The following is an 18,119-nucleotide window of genomic DNA, read 5'->3' on the forward strand; positions in this document are numbered from 1 at the left end:
TAGCCTTTGCCCAAATTTTTGCATTTAATTTTATTTATTTCGTGTAGCATTAAATCATTAATTATCATTACTCAGGACGTAATTTTGAATGACTTTTTTCCAATTCTTTCTACCCATTTTGTTACTTTTTTTTAGTATTTTAACTATTCTAGAACCTTAAGACTGTAATGCATCTCATTGATAAAAGTAACATTGATGAAATATGGTTACTGATTGTATGCCATCAAAATTTTGGACTCTGGCAATAAAATAATAGTGTGAGCATGAAATATGATTTTTATAGAATTTTTCTGTTACAAATGAAGTGTGCCGTCTGTTATTTAATAGCATAACGGAAACCCTCTGTTAAAATGAATAATTTTAGTTCTTTAAATCGTAAACTCTGCTGATTGTTTAATTTAAATGTTTGATATTAAAACTGTTCTTTTTTTTCATTTTATATCTATTCCGTGATAACTAGTAAATATAAATTGACTTAAATACAATTTTTGTATTATGCTCATGGCTACTTCCCTTAAACCATTGCTTTGTCTAGTAAATGAAGCATAAAGATTCTTAACAAAATATTAGTCTGAAAAACGTAAGCATTATCTTTTCTATCAAATAACACATTAGTATAAAATAAATATTCTTTGTACGAAATTGAAAAATTATTTCATATTTCAAATTATTTTAGAGTAATAATAATATTCTATGAAATAGTGGAATATGTACATTAGTGAATGATTTTGTTGAACATTTCATATGAATACCACTGAATTTTAAACAAATAATATTATCCAAATTTATGAGTTCATCTAAGCAGTAAAAGTTTTTAAAAATATACCAACTTAATGATTCTTTTGAATCTACATTGAAGAACACATTTTTAGGAATATTTCCATCGTCATTAAATGATTGTATGAAACGAATTTTGTTTCATTGTACTAAATCTTTTAAATTACCTGATTCAACATAATAAAAGTTTAAAATTTAAATTACCTATATCATGTAGTTAAAAGTTTGTGTATATTCTCTTATATTATTCAGTTAACTGTAATTCTATTAGATGTTTTTCAGTTTTCATGATTATATTAACAAGTTTAATTAAATTTTATTAGATTATCATTTTTCCATTATTTTTTATGAAAGTACTTTCTTAGGATTCCGTATATCATCAATCATGATTGAAATAATTCTGTTATTCCACAACATAAATCTAAAAATAAAAAATAACGAAAATTACATATTAATTTAGATAGCACTACTTGTTTAAATTAATATACAATTTTCATTATTTTAGTATTTTTATTTTTAGATTTTTATTATGCAATAATGGAATTATTTCAATCATGATTGAGAATTGGGATCACATGAAAGTACTTTCATGAAAAATTAAGGTAAGATATGTCTTACCTCAATATCCTGAACTTGGTGGTTTATTTATTAGAAGTTAAATATGTATATACATATATATAATGTATAATCATGGTGTGAACATGACTCATTTTTGTGTATATCCTAGAATACAATGTATTAATAAATTGAAGAAAAATTCAATTCAATTAAAAATAATTTGACTGATTTCTCAATCATAGCTGTAGAGAGAGTATAATTTTTTATATAGAATAATGTATTATTTGATATTTTATGGTTTCTTTTGTCATTCAAAGCTGTGTTAAAACACAAATGATCTTTCAGTCAGTTTTAGTTTTATTTCTAATAATTAACATATATACATACTTAGAATTCATTAGTTCAGTCATCCTCTGTAATGGTTAATCATTATTGAAAATGTGAAAACTAAAACCTGAGATACCAAAATAATCATTATAAAGAGAAATTTTTTTAGTATAATAGCTTAAATAATTTGTATAATGTATAAATTAATTATTTTCTGTTTTTATCAATTTCAGTAAAAGGTTTTCTAGATTTTAAATTACTGAATTTAAGTGTGTTCATTTTAAAAGGAATAAAGAATATATCTTGTTTTTTTAAACATACATTCTGTTTTTATTTATCTAGATCTAAATAGTTCATATCATTCAATGAATAGTACGTTAGCTCATATTAATATACATTTTCTTCATTAAAAAAAAAAATCTGTTACCTCACAATTAATAAAACAGATTAAAATTATTATGTAAAGTTACTTTCTACTGAAGTTTGTAATTACCTTCAAAACTGTTAGTCTAAAAAGACAGTGTTCTTATCTAAAAATTTAACATTTGATCTGTGTAAGCTTCAGCTAAGTATAATTTTTATTTTTTTTATAATCAACTTTAAGTGGTCAAATAAATGTATATTATTTTTCATCTTATTTTTTTAATGTTTTTATTTATTTTTTTTAAGTAGACTGACATCCTAGTAGTTTTACTAATCATCAATTGTTTTCTATTATTATGTGTGTCTTTTGTATTGATTTACATTCATTTATTCTTTCTGTTATAAACTCAGCATATCTGTTATATCTAGTTAAAGCAAAACATAGTATTGAAGTAATTATTATTATATTATGCTTTATAAGTTTTTTTAGGAAAATAATAGTGCGACACAGAAATAGACTCTTAATCTGTGTTTTAGAAACAACAAATAATCCATGTTCTTAATGTAACTAACTATTATATTATTGGTGTTAATTATGAGTAGTTAGATTACATTATAAGGTATTATAATGGTAAGTTAACTTTTATTTTAATTTCAATAGGCTTTATTTTATAAAATTACAGTAACAAATGAATAATTACTCAAAAGGTATTATAATTTAGGAAATGTTAAATCAGTCTAATGTTTTTAATTGTTCTCTTATAAATTAAAGTAAGTTTAGTATGTCAGTTAAATTCAATTAAGAAATCATCTTGTCAAAAAATAAAACCTACTACTTGGTTGATATCGGTGCTTTGTCAACTATCTACTAATTTAAACCAATGTCATCAATTAATGAACCAAAAAAATTTAAAGATTTAAATATCAGTTTTAAGATATCAAAGCTCATTTAATTATATGACACATTGAACTGAAGACTTATGAAAACTGAGAAATTTTATTATTATAAGATTAGACAGAAATATTTAATACTATATAGAATATTATACTATTTAATGTTTATTGTATTTTTTTTTATTTTACAGGGTAAAGGTACAGGCTCAGGACATAGAACTTTATTGTATGGTAATGCAATTCTTTTGAGGCATCAAAATAGTGATATGGTAAATACACAATTTTTTATTAAATAACATTTAATACATTTTTGAGGAGGTGTATGAGATGTACATAATCATAATCCATCAATTCAGCTATTTGGATATCAAGGCATTTATATTTTAATTATTGTTTAATGTGACATCATTATCAGTTATAGTTAAACTCGTTTGAGATCAGCTGTAACATCAGCATTGTGATTTGTCATAACAATCCGATTATTCAAATTATTTAAAACCAATTTTTTTTGTTATGATTTTTATTTACAATTTTACAATGCTGTAAAGAAAGTAATGTTACATTTATTAATTGAATTCTAATGATTTCTAATGATTACAACATCCTGGTAGCCCTGTAATGGTGAAATGAATGCAATTCATAAACATAATTTTTTACTTGAATCAAGTACAAAAACCTTGTAATTTTTTCTATGAATTTATCTAATAGACTTGACACGGAATTCTTTTTATTACTCTTTAAATAGTTATTTCATTTATGAAAATGAGTGATTACAAACTTACTCATTTCAAATCACTTTATCCAGTTATGACATCTGACATATATACTTAAAATACATTTTTGTAAAGTTTAAATTAACTATATAAATAGAATAGATTTAAGTTACAAATGGATTTCACTAACAATTACAGGGATAAAAAATAGTTAAATATTTAAAATAGATATATATTTATTCTTTATTATTTACTGAAAAGCAAAATTGAAGGTTTTTATATCTGTATTTCCTGTTTGTATTGGTATATAGTATACTAAAATTCTCTTTTAATATGATCAACTGTTTTTTTGTTTTTATTTTTATTACTTTTTCCCTTGCAATAATACTTTTTTTTTTCTTTTTTTAATTTACCTAAATTAATTTGCAATATGTTGCTGGTATTAGTTTAATAATTTTGTTAACATCAATACTTTCTATACTTTTTCATATTAAAATAATGTTTTTTTTTTTCAGTATTTAGCATGTTTGTCTACAAGTTCTTCCAATGATAAATTATCTTTTGATGTTGGTCTTCAAGAGCATTCACAAGGTAAGCACATTTTTATTAATTTTCATAGGAATTTTGCATTAATTACTTTAAAATGAAGTTAATTATTTATTAAGTTCATAAATTCAGTGAGCATATGCCTTACTAGTTGGAAAGTTATTGAAACTTATCTTTACTGTACAACTTATAAGATTAAACATACAGTATTTGAGAACTTGTTTTTAATGATTTACAATTTTAGTGTCATTATGTATGGTTTCTCTTGTTATGCAATTTGTATATACAGTTAAGCAAACAAATAAAAACAACATTCTAAATGAACACACTTTGAATCACGTACAGTATACTGTTCAAAGACATTAAAAACTAAATAAGAATATTTCAACTAGACTGAAAACTAGCTAAGACACAAAAGTTTGTTTTATATTTGTAAATATTTATTTAAAGGGCTGTGTTGTCAACAAGCATTTGAAGGTAATCTCTGGATTGCAAACTACCTAATGGCCATCTGATCCGGCTGAGATCCCAAATTTATTGGATTTCTTGTCACTTTGGGTGTATCATCTCTTTATACTGAAGTTAGAAATAACTACAACTCAGCATCTAACCGTTCTGCTGTTTTGCTCACTGTCTGTACAGAGATGATAAGGAGTAAGAACTCTCTTATGCTTTGTAACAACATGACAAACTGTGTGTCTTGTATTGAGGCTGGTTTGAGGACAAACTAATTCTGCCTGTCCTCCTGAAATGTTCTGATGGAATTGATGTTGTGACACAGTACCTGACTTCATGCAAGAGGCTGCATGACGCTTGACACCTAAGGCTAGGCACAGGGACCATGGCGACATGAGTACCCAAGAGAGGTGACGGACCTCATTGCTGCTAAGAAGTAGCTCAGAAGGAGGTGGCAATGTCACAGGAGACCTGAGGACATGTATTGAAATCTATTAAAAACATGACATTAGAAAACTACCTTGAGGGTCTGTCCCCTTCTCCTAAAGACAGTTATTTCCTATAGAGGGCCACAAAGAACTTTCAGTGGCCTCTACCCACATTTCCTCCTTTGAATTTTTCGAATGGATCACTGGCTCGGTGTGACACAGAAAAGGCTAACTGATTTGCTGCTTATCTGGGCAGAAAATTTCAACTGCTTGACCATAGGTGCTGGAGAGAAAGAAATCCTTGAGTTCTTAGACAGCCCAATGCATGATGTCATAGTATAGGCCAATAAGACTATTATCTGTATTGTCGATTTTCCCAGGTGATGTTTGGTCAAGAGCTGTCTACGTTCTTTGACACTAAATCAGGCATAACCCAAGGCTCAGTTATGAAACCTGTACTATACTCCATCTTCACTGCAGACTACATCATGATTGCTTTTTTTTTGGTGATGACGCAGCTATTCTGGCTGACGATATGGACCCAACTGTAGTCTCAGCCATTCTGCAGTTTGAATTGGATCAAGTAAGCAGGTAACTGGAGAAACTGAGGATAAGGGACAACAAAGTTAAGTCAAGTTACATGATGTTCGCCATGAGGAGAGGAGAGGAGACTGTCTGCAGGTCAACCTGGATGGCATTTTCATCCCACATACCAACAGCATAAAGTACCTCAACCATTACCTGGATTGTTGCCTGACATGGAAGGTTCATGTTCAGGAAAAGAGAAAGCATTTTAAGGAAAAGTAAACGTCAAGTTTAAGGAAATATACTGGTTGCTGGCAGGAGGTCCCAGTTATCATTATCTAATAAACTGTTATTTTACTCAGCAGTTTTGAAACTTACTTGAACTTATGGTATTGAACTATGGGGAACAACAAGCAAGAGCAATGTCGAGATATTACAGTCAGTTCCAGAACAAGTTGGCGAGGTGTATCACAGAGGTACCCTGGTTTAGGAAAAATATTGAGATCAATGAATATTTGGGTTTACATCGTGTCCATAACTAGATAAAATACAAGTTTTAGGTATGAACTGTGCTGAAACAACTACATGAACCACTTAGCCATTAACCTCTTGGACTATGGTGAGGGCATTAGGAGGCATAAAAACTTCCACGTACTAGACCTTAGTAACTCCATGAGATTTATGGTGATTTAATTTGTGATATGATTATGATGTGATGATGACTATGATATTGGCTACATTATGATTATTTATATTAACACACCCTGTTGAGTGCTCGAAATAGAAGAGAGAAAGAGAAGAGAAAATAAAAATAAGTTTTTATTTTTTCTTCTCTGTTTATATTTTTTCGTTTACTTTTATATTTCATCTTTTCTTTTTCAGTATTATTCTCTTCCTTCTTTTTTGGTTTTTTGTTGTTATTTGGCCTGTGCTGTTATTAGACTTTTCCTTGTATGAACTCTCCTCACAAGTTTTGATTCTAGTTTTAATTATTGTGGAGTTTCGATGGCAATTTCCTATCAAGTTTTTTTGTATGATCAGATTTACTTCAAGTAAATGTAACTGATTGTAAATAAAATTTGGAACTAAAACAAAACTTACATATAAAAATTTATGTTTATATATAGTCTAAAATGCTATTTTATACTGTTAAACGTTTTTTATAATCACAACACAGAACAGCATTACTTCATTCATTAATTAACATTTTTATAGCTTTTGTTACAATTTTTTATTCAATTTTTGTTAGTTTTCTATTATTTTGTCATCTAGTTTTCTCCATTTTGGCTTAATAATTTCATCTCAAAATATTTATATCATCAGCTACTATTGAACAAGTGTAAGTCTTTGCCTTCTGTTGAATTCATAAGCATATTAATAAGTGTTGTTAATGTCTATCTTGAACTTTATGTGTCAACTTTCTGGCGTTGTAATATAGCTAAATGATGTTATTTGAGGTTTTGCAGTTTGTTTCTAATTTTTTGCAATGGAGGAGCTATTCTTTGAAAATACTTTATAGTTAGGTTCATAACAGATTTTACACTCTTCAGAATTATAAATGCTGCTCCTTTTGAGATGAGCAATAAGTCAGTTAGTTGTGACCAGTGTTGAAGGAAGGAGTCAACAAAGACATTTCTCTTTTTTTTTTGTAATAAACTTTTTAAAATATTAAAAATTACACATTTTGAAACACTGTTTTTCAATGAAGTATTTTACAATTTTTTTTTTTGTAAATTTCCCACAATTCCCTTTTTCATTAAAACATATAAAACAATTTCTTTGGACATCTTTCCTACCTTATTATTAGCAATTTTTTGCTAAGTATTATTGGTTTTCATTCCCAACTTCTATGTTTTTTTTTTTTTTTTCATTGTATTCTATTCAAGGAGTTCTATATCGAAAGTACTCTTTCTTTTTAATTTCTGTAAAATTTTTGATTGTTGGATTCTGTTGATTTTTTGTGTATAATTATTGCATAAAGTGATATAATATGACTGTGATAAATTCTAAATATTACAGTAGTTGAAAAGTGTGGTATCTCATAAACTTCTTGAAGTACATGACTTTGAGAACTGATTAATTGCATAAGATATTTTATTATGTTTTATTAATGAGTAAAATATTTGGTTTTAGGTGAAGCTTGTTGGTGGACAGTTCATCCTGCATCCAAACAGAGATCTGAGGGTGAAAAAGTGAGAGTAGGTGATGATCTCATTTTAGTATCTGTTGCAACTGAACGATATTTGGTAAGATAATTGATTTTATAATTTATAAATTAAAATATCAGTGTGAAAATTGTGCAACAACGTAACTAAAATCATAGTTCTAGAGAAGGAGTAAGGTTTCAAGGGAGGGAATTTCAAATAAATTTTTCTTATCTTTTCTCTTTGTATCATGTATAATTCAACTTTTCAGTTATTAAATTTCAATTGAGTTTACCCACCAGTGTTAAAAAGAGTACTTAATCTACATTGACACAGATCGAATTATCTCATCTTGTTACCTAAATAAAAATAGAGAAATGTTTTTTGTAGTAATATAAATATCCTATGTTATAAAATTGTTAACATAAAAATTGTATTAAAGGGGTAGTATCAAATAGTTAGGAACTCATAATAATTGAGTAATTGTTCTCATCTATCAAAAGTCACCCTTCAACTGCTGACTGATACTAATTCAACTGAGTTACTGAATAACTCAGGTTAGTAATTCAACTAACTCCAATTTAATTCCAGTAATTGTATTAACTTCCAGTTAAAACAATTAATAACTGGTATCAGAAAGCTTAATTTTTAATTTTTAAAACAGACCTCTTGTTCGTTACATATGTGCTTTATGTTTATAAAATATTTGTTGTAAATTTCAAAAAAATATATACTTGTCTATTATACCATGAATAACTTTCACTTACTAGCCATAGCAGTATTACATTGGAGGAAACATGTTGAAAAAAAGTTTGTTATACAATCAAAGAAGAATGGAATCTTATAAAAGAAAAAATCTCTGCTATTTTTGAGCATATTTTTATTTACAGTTAGTATTATGCAAGAACCATGGAGACATGGCCAGAAAAATTTTTCTTATCCTGTGTTTCTAGCCAGCTAAAATTCATGTATTACAGTAATTACTTAACTTATAAAGGGCTAAAAGATGGAGAATGACAGATGAGTATTTTTATACCTTTTAATTTATATTCTGTTCAGATTCATCAGGAATACTTATGAAGCCAAATATGTGAAATCAAATTTAAACAGTATTTAATTATTACAATGTTTCCATCAATGGAGACTTCTGATTCATAGAAATTGGTAAACTCAATCGTTTAAACTGATCAACTTCTAGATTCAATAGAAAAATAAAAAAATAATTTTTTGATTGGATGATATTTCTTATTCAAAAGATGATTTGGTTGTTACACTTTCTGCCTATTTCATTCAGTATGTTTCTCATTGAATAGTGTAAAACTAGTTCTATTACTTGTTATTAAGACTCAGTCTTAATGTTATTTTTTTATTTTCTACAGCATACTACAAAAGAAAATGATCTCTCAGTGGTCAATGCTTCATTTCATGTGACGCATTGGTCTGTACAGCCATATGGTACTGGAATAAGCAGGATGAAGTATGTTGGTAAGCGATACATCGGCATTATAAATACATGTTTCTTAATCATTAAATTTCTATTATTAATTTTAAAATAATGAAGATTGTAATTTTAAAAATTACAGGCAAATCACAATAAGACTTTGACTGTAGTTAGAAAGCACTGTTATTGGTGTAAAGAGTGTCTATGTGTAATGTAATAGCAGTTCAAGAAATAGCAAAGAGACCTTAAAACTTCAACATTAAAAAAGTTAAGATGTCCATAATCATAACACACAGTAGGAAAATAAGTGATAGGAACATTGAATAATAACATTTATTTTAAAAGAGAAGTCATAAACAAAAATAAAATTAATTCAAAAACTTGCAAGCATCCAAAAGAAGATATTAATAATAGCAATTTAATTTTTTTTATTTATTGTTGTTTTTATCCTTGATAGCGTTGAAAATTGTTTAAAATAATATGTTTGATATGTGAAATGACAAAATAGATTGAAGTTAGTCATTTCAAAAGTTTGTGATTTAAAAGATTATTACAGAAATTTTAATTGACATTCATTATACTCATTAATGAATAATTTCTCTCACAAAATTACAAAAATTACTTTTTTTTAAATAAATAATTTTTTTTAATTGCTGCTAGTCAATATTCAATAAAATATACCGATGCTTGCCATGAAAATGCAACCAGAATTGTTTAACTTAGGAGAGTTGTAGGAACCATTTTATTATATATGTTTAATTTATTGGGATTTTACTCTTACCTTTAATTTCCTGGATAATGTTTTCTGAAATAATTCAAGTTCATGAAAATATCATGTTGTAAGAAGATGAGGTTTAGTGTAATACCCAGGAACTATTTGGCTAATGTTGTGTGGTTGGATAATAAGACAATCCAAAGTTTATAAAACTTTTTTTAGTATCAGTTATATAGTAGCATGCAAATTAATTTGAACAAAGGGAATTTTTTGTTCAGATTAATTATGTTGTGGCTACGCTGCTTGACCACTTTACTTTCTTATTCCTGTTTAGACTCTGGAAATTACCATTCAGGTTTTACTTCAGAGGATGAATGAGAATGATATGTATAAGTGTAAATGAAGTGTAGTCTTGTACAGCCTCAGTTTGACCATTCCTGAGATGTGTGATTAATTGAAACCCAAGCACCAAAGAACACCAGTAATATCCACAATCTAGTATTCAAATCCATATAAAAGTAACTGTCTTTACTAGGACTCGAACACTGGAACTCTTGACTTCCAAATCAGCTGATTTGGGAAGACACGTTCACCACTAGACCGACCTGGTGGGTTACATTGCTTGACCACACCCACTTTATAAGTTATCTCTGTATTGTGAGGTAATTGTTCTTAAATAAATCTATAAGAAATAGTGACTTATAAAAGCTTATTTCATTTTTTATTTCAAAATCACATTTTTGTATTTTTTGTTCTGTTTGTCGTGAATGTATAATAATGGAAATAACTCCAAGAAAATGTTCAAAATTGTTTTCTATTTCTGAGCATAACATATGATATGACAACTAGCTTATGAGTGAAGTGTTGAACTATGATGATCAGTAAATGTTATTTTAAAAAAAGGGTTCCATTTTATTTCAAAGAAAAGACAAGTGTAGCCATAAAAGGAAAACTACTCCAACAAGAATTAGTTATTAATGAGAAAAAGTAAACATGATCCAAAATTATCCATTGTGGACTTAAATCAAGAATTAGCAGCCAGTGGAACAGTGGAATACATGAATACTGTTAGATACCAACTTCTTGCAGCTGGCAGAAAGCTTATCAGCCAGCTAAAAAGCAGCTTTTAACACCAGCAATGTCTGAAAAATAGGCTCTTGTGGACCAAAATACATGCTAACTGGACCAAAAAAGACTGGAAAAATGTTACATTTTCTGACAAGTCACATTTTTATGTTTAGGGGCATAGTATACCATACATTAGAAAAGCATCACATGAAAATACTTACTCGCTCATTTCCAGTAATCAGTTAAATGTCCCCAAAAAAAATTTCAGCGGCTGTGTCTCTGGTGGAGGAGATTGTTCCCCCTACATGTACAACAAATTGTTGGTCTAGTAAATAAGACCGTATCAATCTGACATAGCAACAGGGAATCGTTGTATGCGCGAGTTTATGTAGCAAGCCGCTATGCCAAACTTTGTCAAAGGCTTTAGCCACATCTAGTAAAATGTTTGCAGTTACTGCTTTTCTATTTAGGCCTCTCACAAGACTGTCGATTATTTTAACCAGTTGGAGGGTCGTCGAATGGCCTTCCATGAACCCAAATTGCTCAGGCCATACTTCTTTTCCCAAATGTCGCCTAAGTCTTTCCAGGAAAATCCTTTCGAATTTTTTGTGTATATACACACATACACCATACAGTAATTGTTTCCTGTAAATATTGTACACATATATGTTTCCTATATATATATATATATATATATATATATATATATATATATGAAATAGTTGGTAATTTTATGATCTTTGCAATTATTTTTAGTTTGTTAATTACATTTGTAACTAAATTTTGGTTTGTAATTAAGATGGCCATAAATTTATGTTATTGATTTAAGATTTATTTTTAATGGAATCTATTTTATTCTTAAAAAGCTATGTTTCTAGATGTAACTAAAATCTATTTATTTTTTTTATATTAAAAAAATTACAACATTCATTTTAATTTTCTTTTTCAGGTTATGTTTTTGGTGGTGATGTACTTAGGTTTTTTCATGGTGGTGATGAGTGCCTTACTATTCCATCAACATGGAGTGAAGCTCCTGGTCAAAAGTAAGCATATAATTAACTTATTGATCATTTATTTTTTTATGGTATCTTAGATGAATGTACAAATCTGTCAGTTTGAAAATGTAATGAATGTGTGTATTTTCATTAAAGTCAATAATTATGTCTTATTAATATAAAAAGTTAGCTACTATTTACTAAGTCATTAGCCTTTTCTTCCTTTTAATTGGAAATGTAAGCACAATATATAAATAAAAATAACCAGTTTATCTTTTACTTAGAACATTATTAATATAATGAAACAAACATCTTTTCATATCAACATTTTTAACCTCAAGACAAAGGCATGAATTTTCAAAAGTTGTGTAGACCTGCTGTACTTGTAATTAAAATTCTCTTTAACATATGTGGATATAAATTTTAACATTTTCTCATTTAATTAGCATTCTGTTAAAATACAGTTACACCTTTTTTTTACCTGCTTTTCTTTTAACTTTTGTTCCACAATTAATGTTTTCATTCTATAGTGTAGTACACATGCACAGTAGATAGGTATGCACGAATGATTCATACATTGGAATGATTTATACTTCTCAAACAATTCATTCATTCGAATTTATACTTTCTTTTGATTACTTATTTATTTACTTTCTATTCGATTTACACTTCTTTATATGAATAATTTATCTAAAATTATATTTATGTTTGGAATAATAAAAAAATAAATTTTAATTCTTTCCCACTTATGAAATTCTTTTGAACGCGAGGCTCAATTTGAAAGTGAACACCAGTGCTATTTAAAGTGTAAAGCTAAAATTTGAACAGCAGAGTCAACTGAAGAGAACAAGGCATGATTTGAATGCCAGTGCTATTTAAAGTGTAAAGTTAACAAAACATCAGAAGAGCGAGAGGTTCAATTGGCACTTAGATATCAACATTATTTGCAAATTCGTGCACCAGAGTCAACTGAAGAGCATGAAGCTCGATTGGAAAGTGAACACTAGCGCTATTTGAAATGCATGGCAAAGAAAATACCAGAGCAGCATGAAATTAGCTTACAGAAAAGATATCATGAAAAAAAATTAAAAACAGGCTTTTAAACATTTTTGTTTTTAACAAAATAATATGTATAAAGTTGTATATTTTTGCAAGACCACAATGAAAAGCATGGGTGCATTTTCACATTCAAAATCTACATAAATTCTTAAATAACAAAGGTTTTGATGTAAAATGGAAATGATAGATTCAATACGCAATATCTGGTAAATCTCTTTGGATGATGAACTAAAAGTTAAGAGCAAAATAAAACTGAGGTTGCACCTATGGTTTTCATTGTGGTCTTGTGAAAATAGGCAACTGTATACGTATTATTTTGTTGAAAACAAAAATCTTTTAAAGCATATTTTTAATTTCTTCCTTTTTTTAATATAATTTTGGAGTCCAGTAATTTTGCTCAATGATCTTAAGTACAAAATTTCAGATCTCTTGTTACTGTTATGAGAAAATTATAAAATATTTGTATTATTGGGAAAAATGTCAGCCTGTGTATCTTCTCTCATATTTAAAAAAAATATATATTACTTTTAAACATGGACTGTTATTAGAATTTAAAATTATATAAAAAGTACAAATAAGTGTCCAGATTTTAAATGAATGCTTTTGAAAAATTAATGTATATAATAAATTCCATTTTATATAAGTCATTTAAATCAGTAAAATCAAACCAGAGTCTAACTGACCTAAAAAACTAGTTCACCATTCAATATACCATTATATAATGCTATCATGTATTTATTATGTTATCATTGTACTTGTTCTCATTATTTTATTATAATGATAATCATTTTGTGACTGTAAATATTAAATTTAGTCCCTATATTGAGTAACAAAGTAGAAAATAATTTTTCAACTTATGAGGGATATCTCTAAAGTAAAGACTGCTGGGAAATTTCTCTCCTTAAGGTTGGTAAACCTGTGTCGTTCACAGCCATGCTAGTAATGTAAATACTGCATTGTTGTCTGTAAGTTGTCGTGTTGTAGTATCTTTGAATACGTGTGAGTTATTATGTTGTAAAATGAATAGGAAAATCAATGTTGCTGACAACTGGGAAATTCATGGAGTTTCCATGTTTTCCAAGTTTTTTAAACCATCAGAATGTTACGCTGGCTGAAATTCATAGGCAGTTGGTTGCTGTGTATGGTAATAATGTAATGAATGAAAGACATCTGAAAATGGTGTGAAAGATTTAGAAATAACAGAATTAATGTGCATGATGGAAGAACGTTCCGGGAGGCCCTCAATAATCACCAAGGACTTGTTGAAAAACATCGATGATGAAATCAGAAAAGATTGTCACTTAATGATTTCCAACCTGGTCCTTCTTTTTCCTGATGTTTCAAGAGCTGTTATTGGTCACATTGTTCATGACCATTTAAGCTTCAGAAAGGTTTGTGCATGTTGGGTGCCGCATGTCTTAATGGAACGTCACAAAAAAATCTGAACAGGATCTGCTTTGTAATTTTTGATACACTACATAGAAGAAGGTGATGAGTTTCTTAATTCAATTGTTACCGGAAATATGGATTTCATATAACATGCCAGAGAGAAAACGGCAGTCAAGTGAATGGCATCATCCTCAATCACCAACCAGACCAAAAAACATCAACCCACAGCCATTTGGATGCAAACTGATGGCCACAATCTTTTGGGATTAGTTTGGCACACTGCTGATTGATTTCATGCCATGTGGAAATGCAGAAGCCTACTGTGAAATTCTACATAAGTTATGGCGCGCCAATCAAAATTGGTGACATGGGCAACTGATCGATCGCATCGTCCTGCTGCACAATAATGCATGTCCTCATGTTATGGGTGACATGTGATTTACTGAGAATATTTGGATGAGAAACTTACAATCACCCACCATATAGTCCAGACTTAGCTCCTTCTGATTACCATTTGTTTGGGAAATTGAAAGAATTTTTGAGTGGTAAGCAATTCGTGGGATGATGAACTTAAAAATGCTGTTAAGCAGTGGCTAAATGGACTGGTGGCAGAAGAATACAATGAGGTTATATTGAAGCTGGTGTATTGCTACAATAAATGTCTTAATTCATGTGGCGATTTTATAGAGAAGAAGTGTATGGTATGTAGTTTAAGAGAAATAAAAAATATTTATAATGTTTTCAGAATAAATTTTGTTACAATGAACTGGTTTTTACTTTAGAGATAACCTCTCGTATTTTGAAATATTCTATTTACAATTTGAGAAATGAAATCCAAAATGGAATATTCTTAAGGTATAGAATTGAAACTCTAGACAGTTTTGTTCCAACTGTTTTAAAAGTCAAAAAAACTAAATATTTATTTGAAGTTTTAATTTAAAAAAACTATATATTTTTTAAAATGAAAATTTTATTGCCAATATTCTTTTTTTCCCAGTTCCCAATATCCCATTCCCAATGTAATATTTTCCAGTTTTTCTGTGGAACATTTTTATGGCAGAGTGCCCTTCTTGAAATCAACCTATAAAAGAAAAATTTGAGCTTGATATAGAAATATGTGGTTTGTAAAAATTAGTGTATCTGACCATCAGATGATTAATATCAACTATTACTAAAATATATTCTATAAAATAATTAAAACTATGACTGATTATTTTTTCAACTTAACTATTGAAAAGATTTCTGCTACTTTGATTGGAAAATATTTTGTTACTTGAAATTTTAAATTCATGGTGTTCTACTGTTTTTAGTAGATTTGCAACCATTTTAAGAGCAGATATATACTGTTCAGTATAAAAATAAAATAAAATATACATCTATCCTATCCATCTATCATATGTATAAAGATATATTTTTTCCTTGCTTCATGTCATTTAATCTTTCATAATCTTATTTTCCAAAACTCCTTGTGTAATGGAACAAACAAATAGTTAAGAAATACCATCATGTGTATGTATGTGTATCATTCACATGTATCATGTGAATGTGTCGTATTGCAGCTGTAATATATTTGCTGGTTGTCCTTTAGATAGAATCACTAACTAATACTATAATTAATTAATAGAATAAAAGATCTTCTGGTAATTTTTAACTGCATTTTACAGCCTAAATCATTTTACTTGTGTTTTTTATTTTGTTAAATTATGATATATACAATGTTTTGTTTTTTTAGCATTGTTGTATATGAAGGAGGCAGTGTTATGAGCCAGGCTCGTTCTCTTTGGAGATTAGAACTAGCTCGCACAAAATGGGCTGGAGGTTTTATTAATTGGTATCACCCAATGCGTATAAGACATTTGACTACTGGAAGATATCTTTGTGTTAATGAAAATAATGAACTTTATTTAATTGGAAGGTAATACAATTTATATTTTCATCTCATTTTAATTTATTTATATGTTAGTATTTAATAACAATAAATAAAAATCTTCTTTGTTATAAATATTTTAACTCCATTGATAATGTCACCAGGTAACATAAATAATAATAATAATATAATAAATATAAAAATAAAAATATAATAATTTTTTTTTATAAATATTTAAATTTTAAGTATTATATAAGACTACATCTAGTTTATTAGATTAATTATAAGAATACAGCTAGCATGTTAATAGAAGAGGAAAGACATTGTAAGTCTTCAGAAAAGAAAAATTAAATTTCACCAATAAATCATTTTGATAATCAAACTATAGCATATCATAGTATGTTGCTTTACAGTACAGTTTATCAACTAATGTCTTCACTTGAGAAATGGACACCAGTGCTTGTGCAATAAGCATTACTCTTTTACACTGTTAAAGCTTTTCCAGTAGGCAAGAACTGTGGTCTGAATATTAAGAAATAATTCAAACACTTGCAAAAAAATGTTCATATTTAAAAATCTTTGGACATTTGGAAATGTTATATATTTGATTTATTGGTATTATTAAAAAAACAATTTAGAATTTATATTTCTTTATTTATTTAAAGTGGAGTTTAAATAAAATAGAGTTGAACGTATATTGATTTCACACTAAGGTCTAATGTAAAATGACATTAGAGGTTGGTTACAATTAATTAAAGTACAAATTTATTGCATTAAAACTGCATTAAGCTGTCATGTATGAGTACATCTCTGTTGAGGCAGATTATTCCTGAAAAGTAATATTATTTTTGCTATAATCTAATAAAATAATAAATAAAAAGTAAATTTTTAATTTATTTTAAGGAGGTAATAAAATAAATTAAATTTTCTTCTGTTTTAAAATTTAAACTTTATTGAAAATATTTATAGATTTGTTAATATACAATTGTAATTTTTTAACACATTATACAAGAAGATTTCCCTGACAGAAACTCTTACATATCTGAATAAAAAAAATTGTGTTTGTTATTGCTTATTAAACTATGCAAATGACATACAGAGATGCACCTAATATTATTAATCATAATTACTTATAATTCGGAAATTGCTCTTCCTTACTCTTATCAATCTTCATCTTTCAAATTAGAGAAATAGCTACTGAGTTTACTTTCATCAGTTATGAAAAACAAAAATTTAGAATAATTAATTTCATTTGTAAGTTTTAAAATATACATGTATAAAAATTCATGTATCAATAAGTGTGTTGACACACTCCTAAAAAAATAAACAAAGTAAGAAATACATCACCTTAATACATAAATAGACTCAGAAAAATAGCTTAAAGATTAAAAAAAAATTTGGACACAGTTTAGATTTTAAGATAAAAAACAAAATGAATTATTCTATACAGAGCATTATCACCAAACAAGGGCATTTCTCCTGAAACATATAAATTAAACTATTTTGACTGTAACTAGTCTGCGTTGGTAAAACAAGATGCAGTTTTAAATAAACATAGAATACATACTGAAAAGCCCTTCATAGCAATATAGAATCTATATTTGTAAACCACCATATAGACACAAATCACAAAAGCATCAACATTACCACATCCTAGATACATATATAAAAAAAGGACCACATCTCTACAAATTCGACAATTATGAAATAAATAAACGTGTCAAAAGCACATAAATTTTTTACTAAATGAAGATGCAAATTAAATCAAATTCTACTTATTTCCTGATATACATTTAAAATTTGTCTAATTTAAAAAATTGCCTGCAATAACACCAACTCGTGCCAGTGTGAAAA

General features: G+C 27.9%; 1 protein-coding gene across 1 annotated transcript in view; it reads left to right on the plus strand.

Annotated features, from left to right (window-relative positions):
* Nucleotides 1–18,119, plus strand: part of RyR (Ryanodine receptor) — a 559,410-nt gene that overhangs the window by 267,655 nt on the left and 273,636 nt on the right. Inside the window, exons 5-10 of the mRNA XM_075355178.1 lie at nt 3,111–3,188; nt 4,148–4,223; nt 7,721–7,833; nt 9,111–9,216; nt 11,905–11,998; nt 16,131–16,313. Of these exons, the coding sequence (XP_075211293.1) occupies nt 3,111–3,188; nt 4,148–4,223; nt 7,721–7,833; nt 9,111–9,216; nt 11,905–11,998; nt 16,131–16,313 (650 nt within the window). The remainder of the gene's footprint in view (nt 1–3,110; nt 3,189–4,147; nt 4,224–7,720; nt 7,834–9,110; nt 9,217–11,904; nt 11,999–16,130; nt 16,314–18,119) is intronic.

This window comes from Lycorma delicatula, chromosome 2, assembly GCF_047948215.1.
Source record: "Lycorma delicatula isolate Av1 chromosome 2, ASM4794821v1, whole genome shotgun sequence".
Taxonomy (NCBI): domain Eukaryota; kingdom Metazoa; phylum Arthropoda; class Insecta; order Hemiptera; family Fulgoridae; genus Lycorma; species Lycorma delicatula.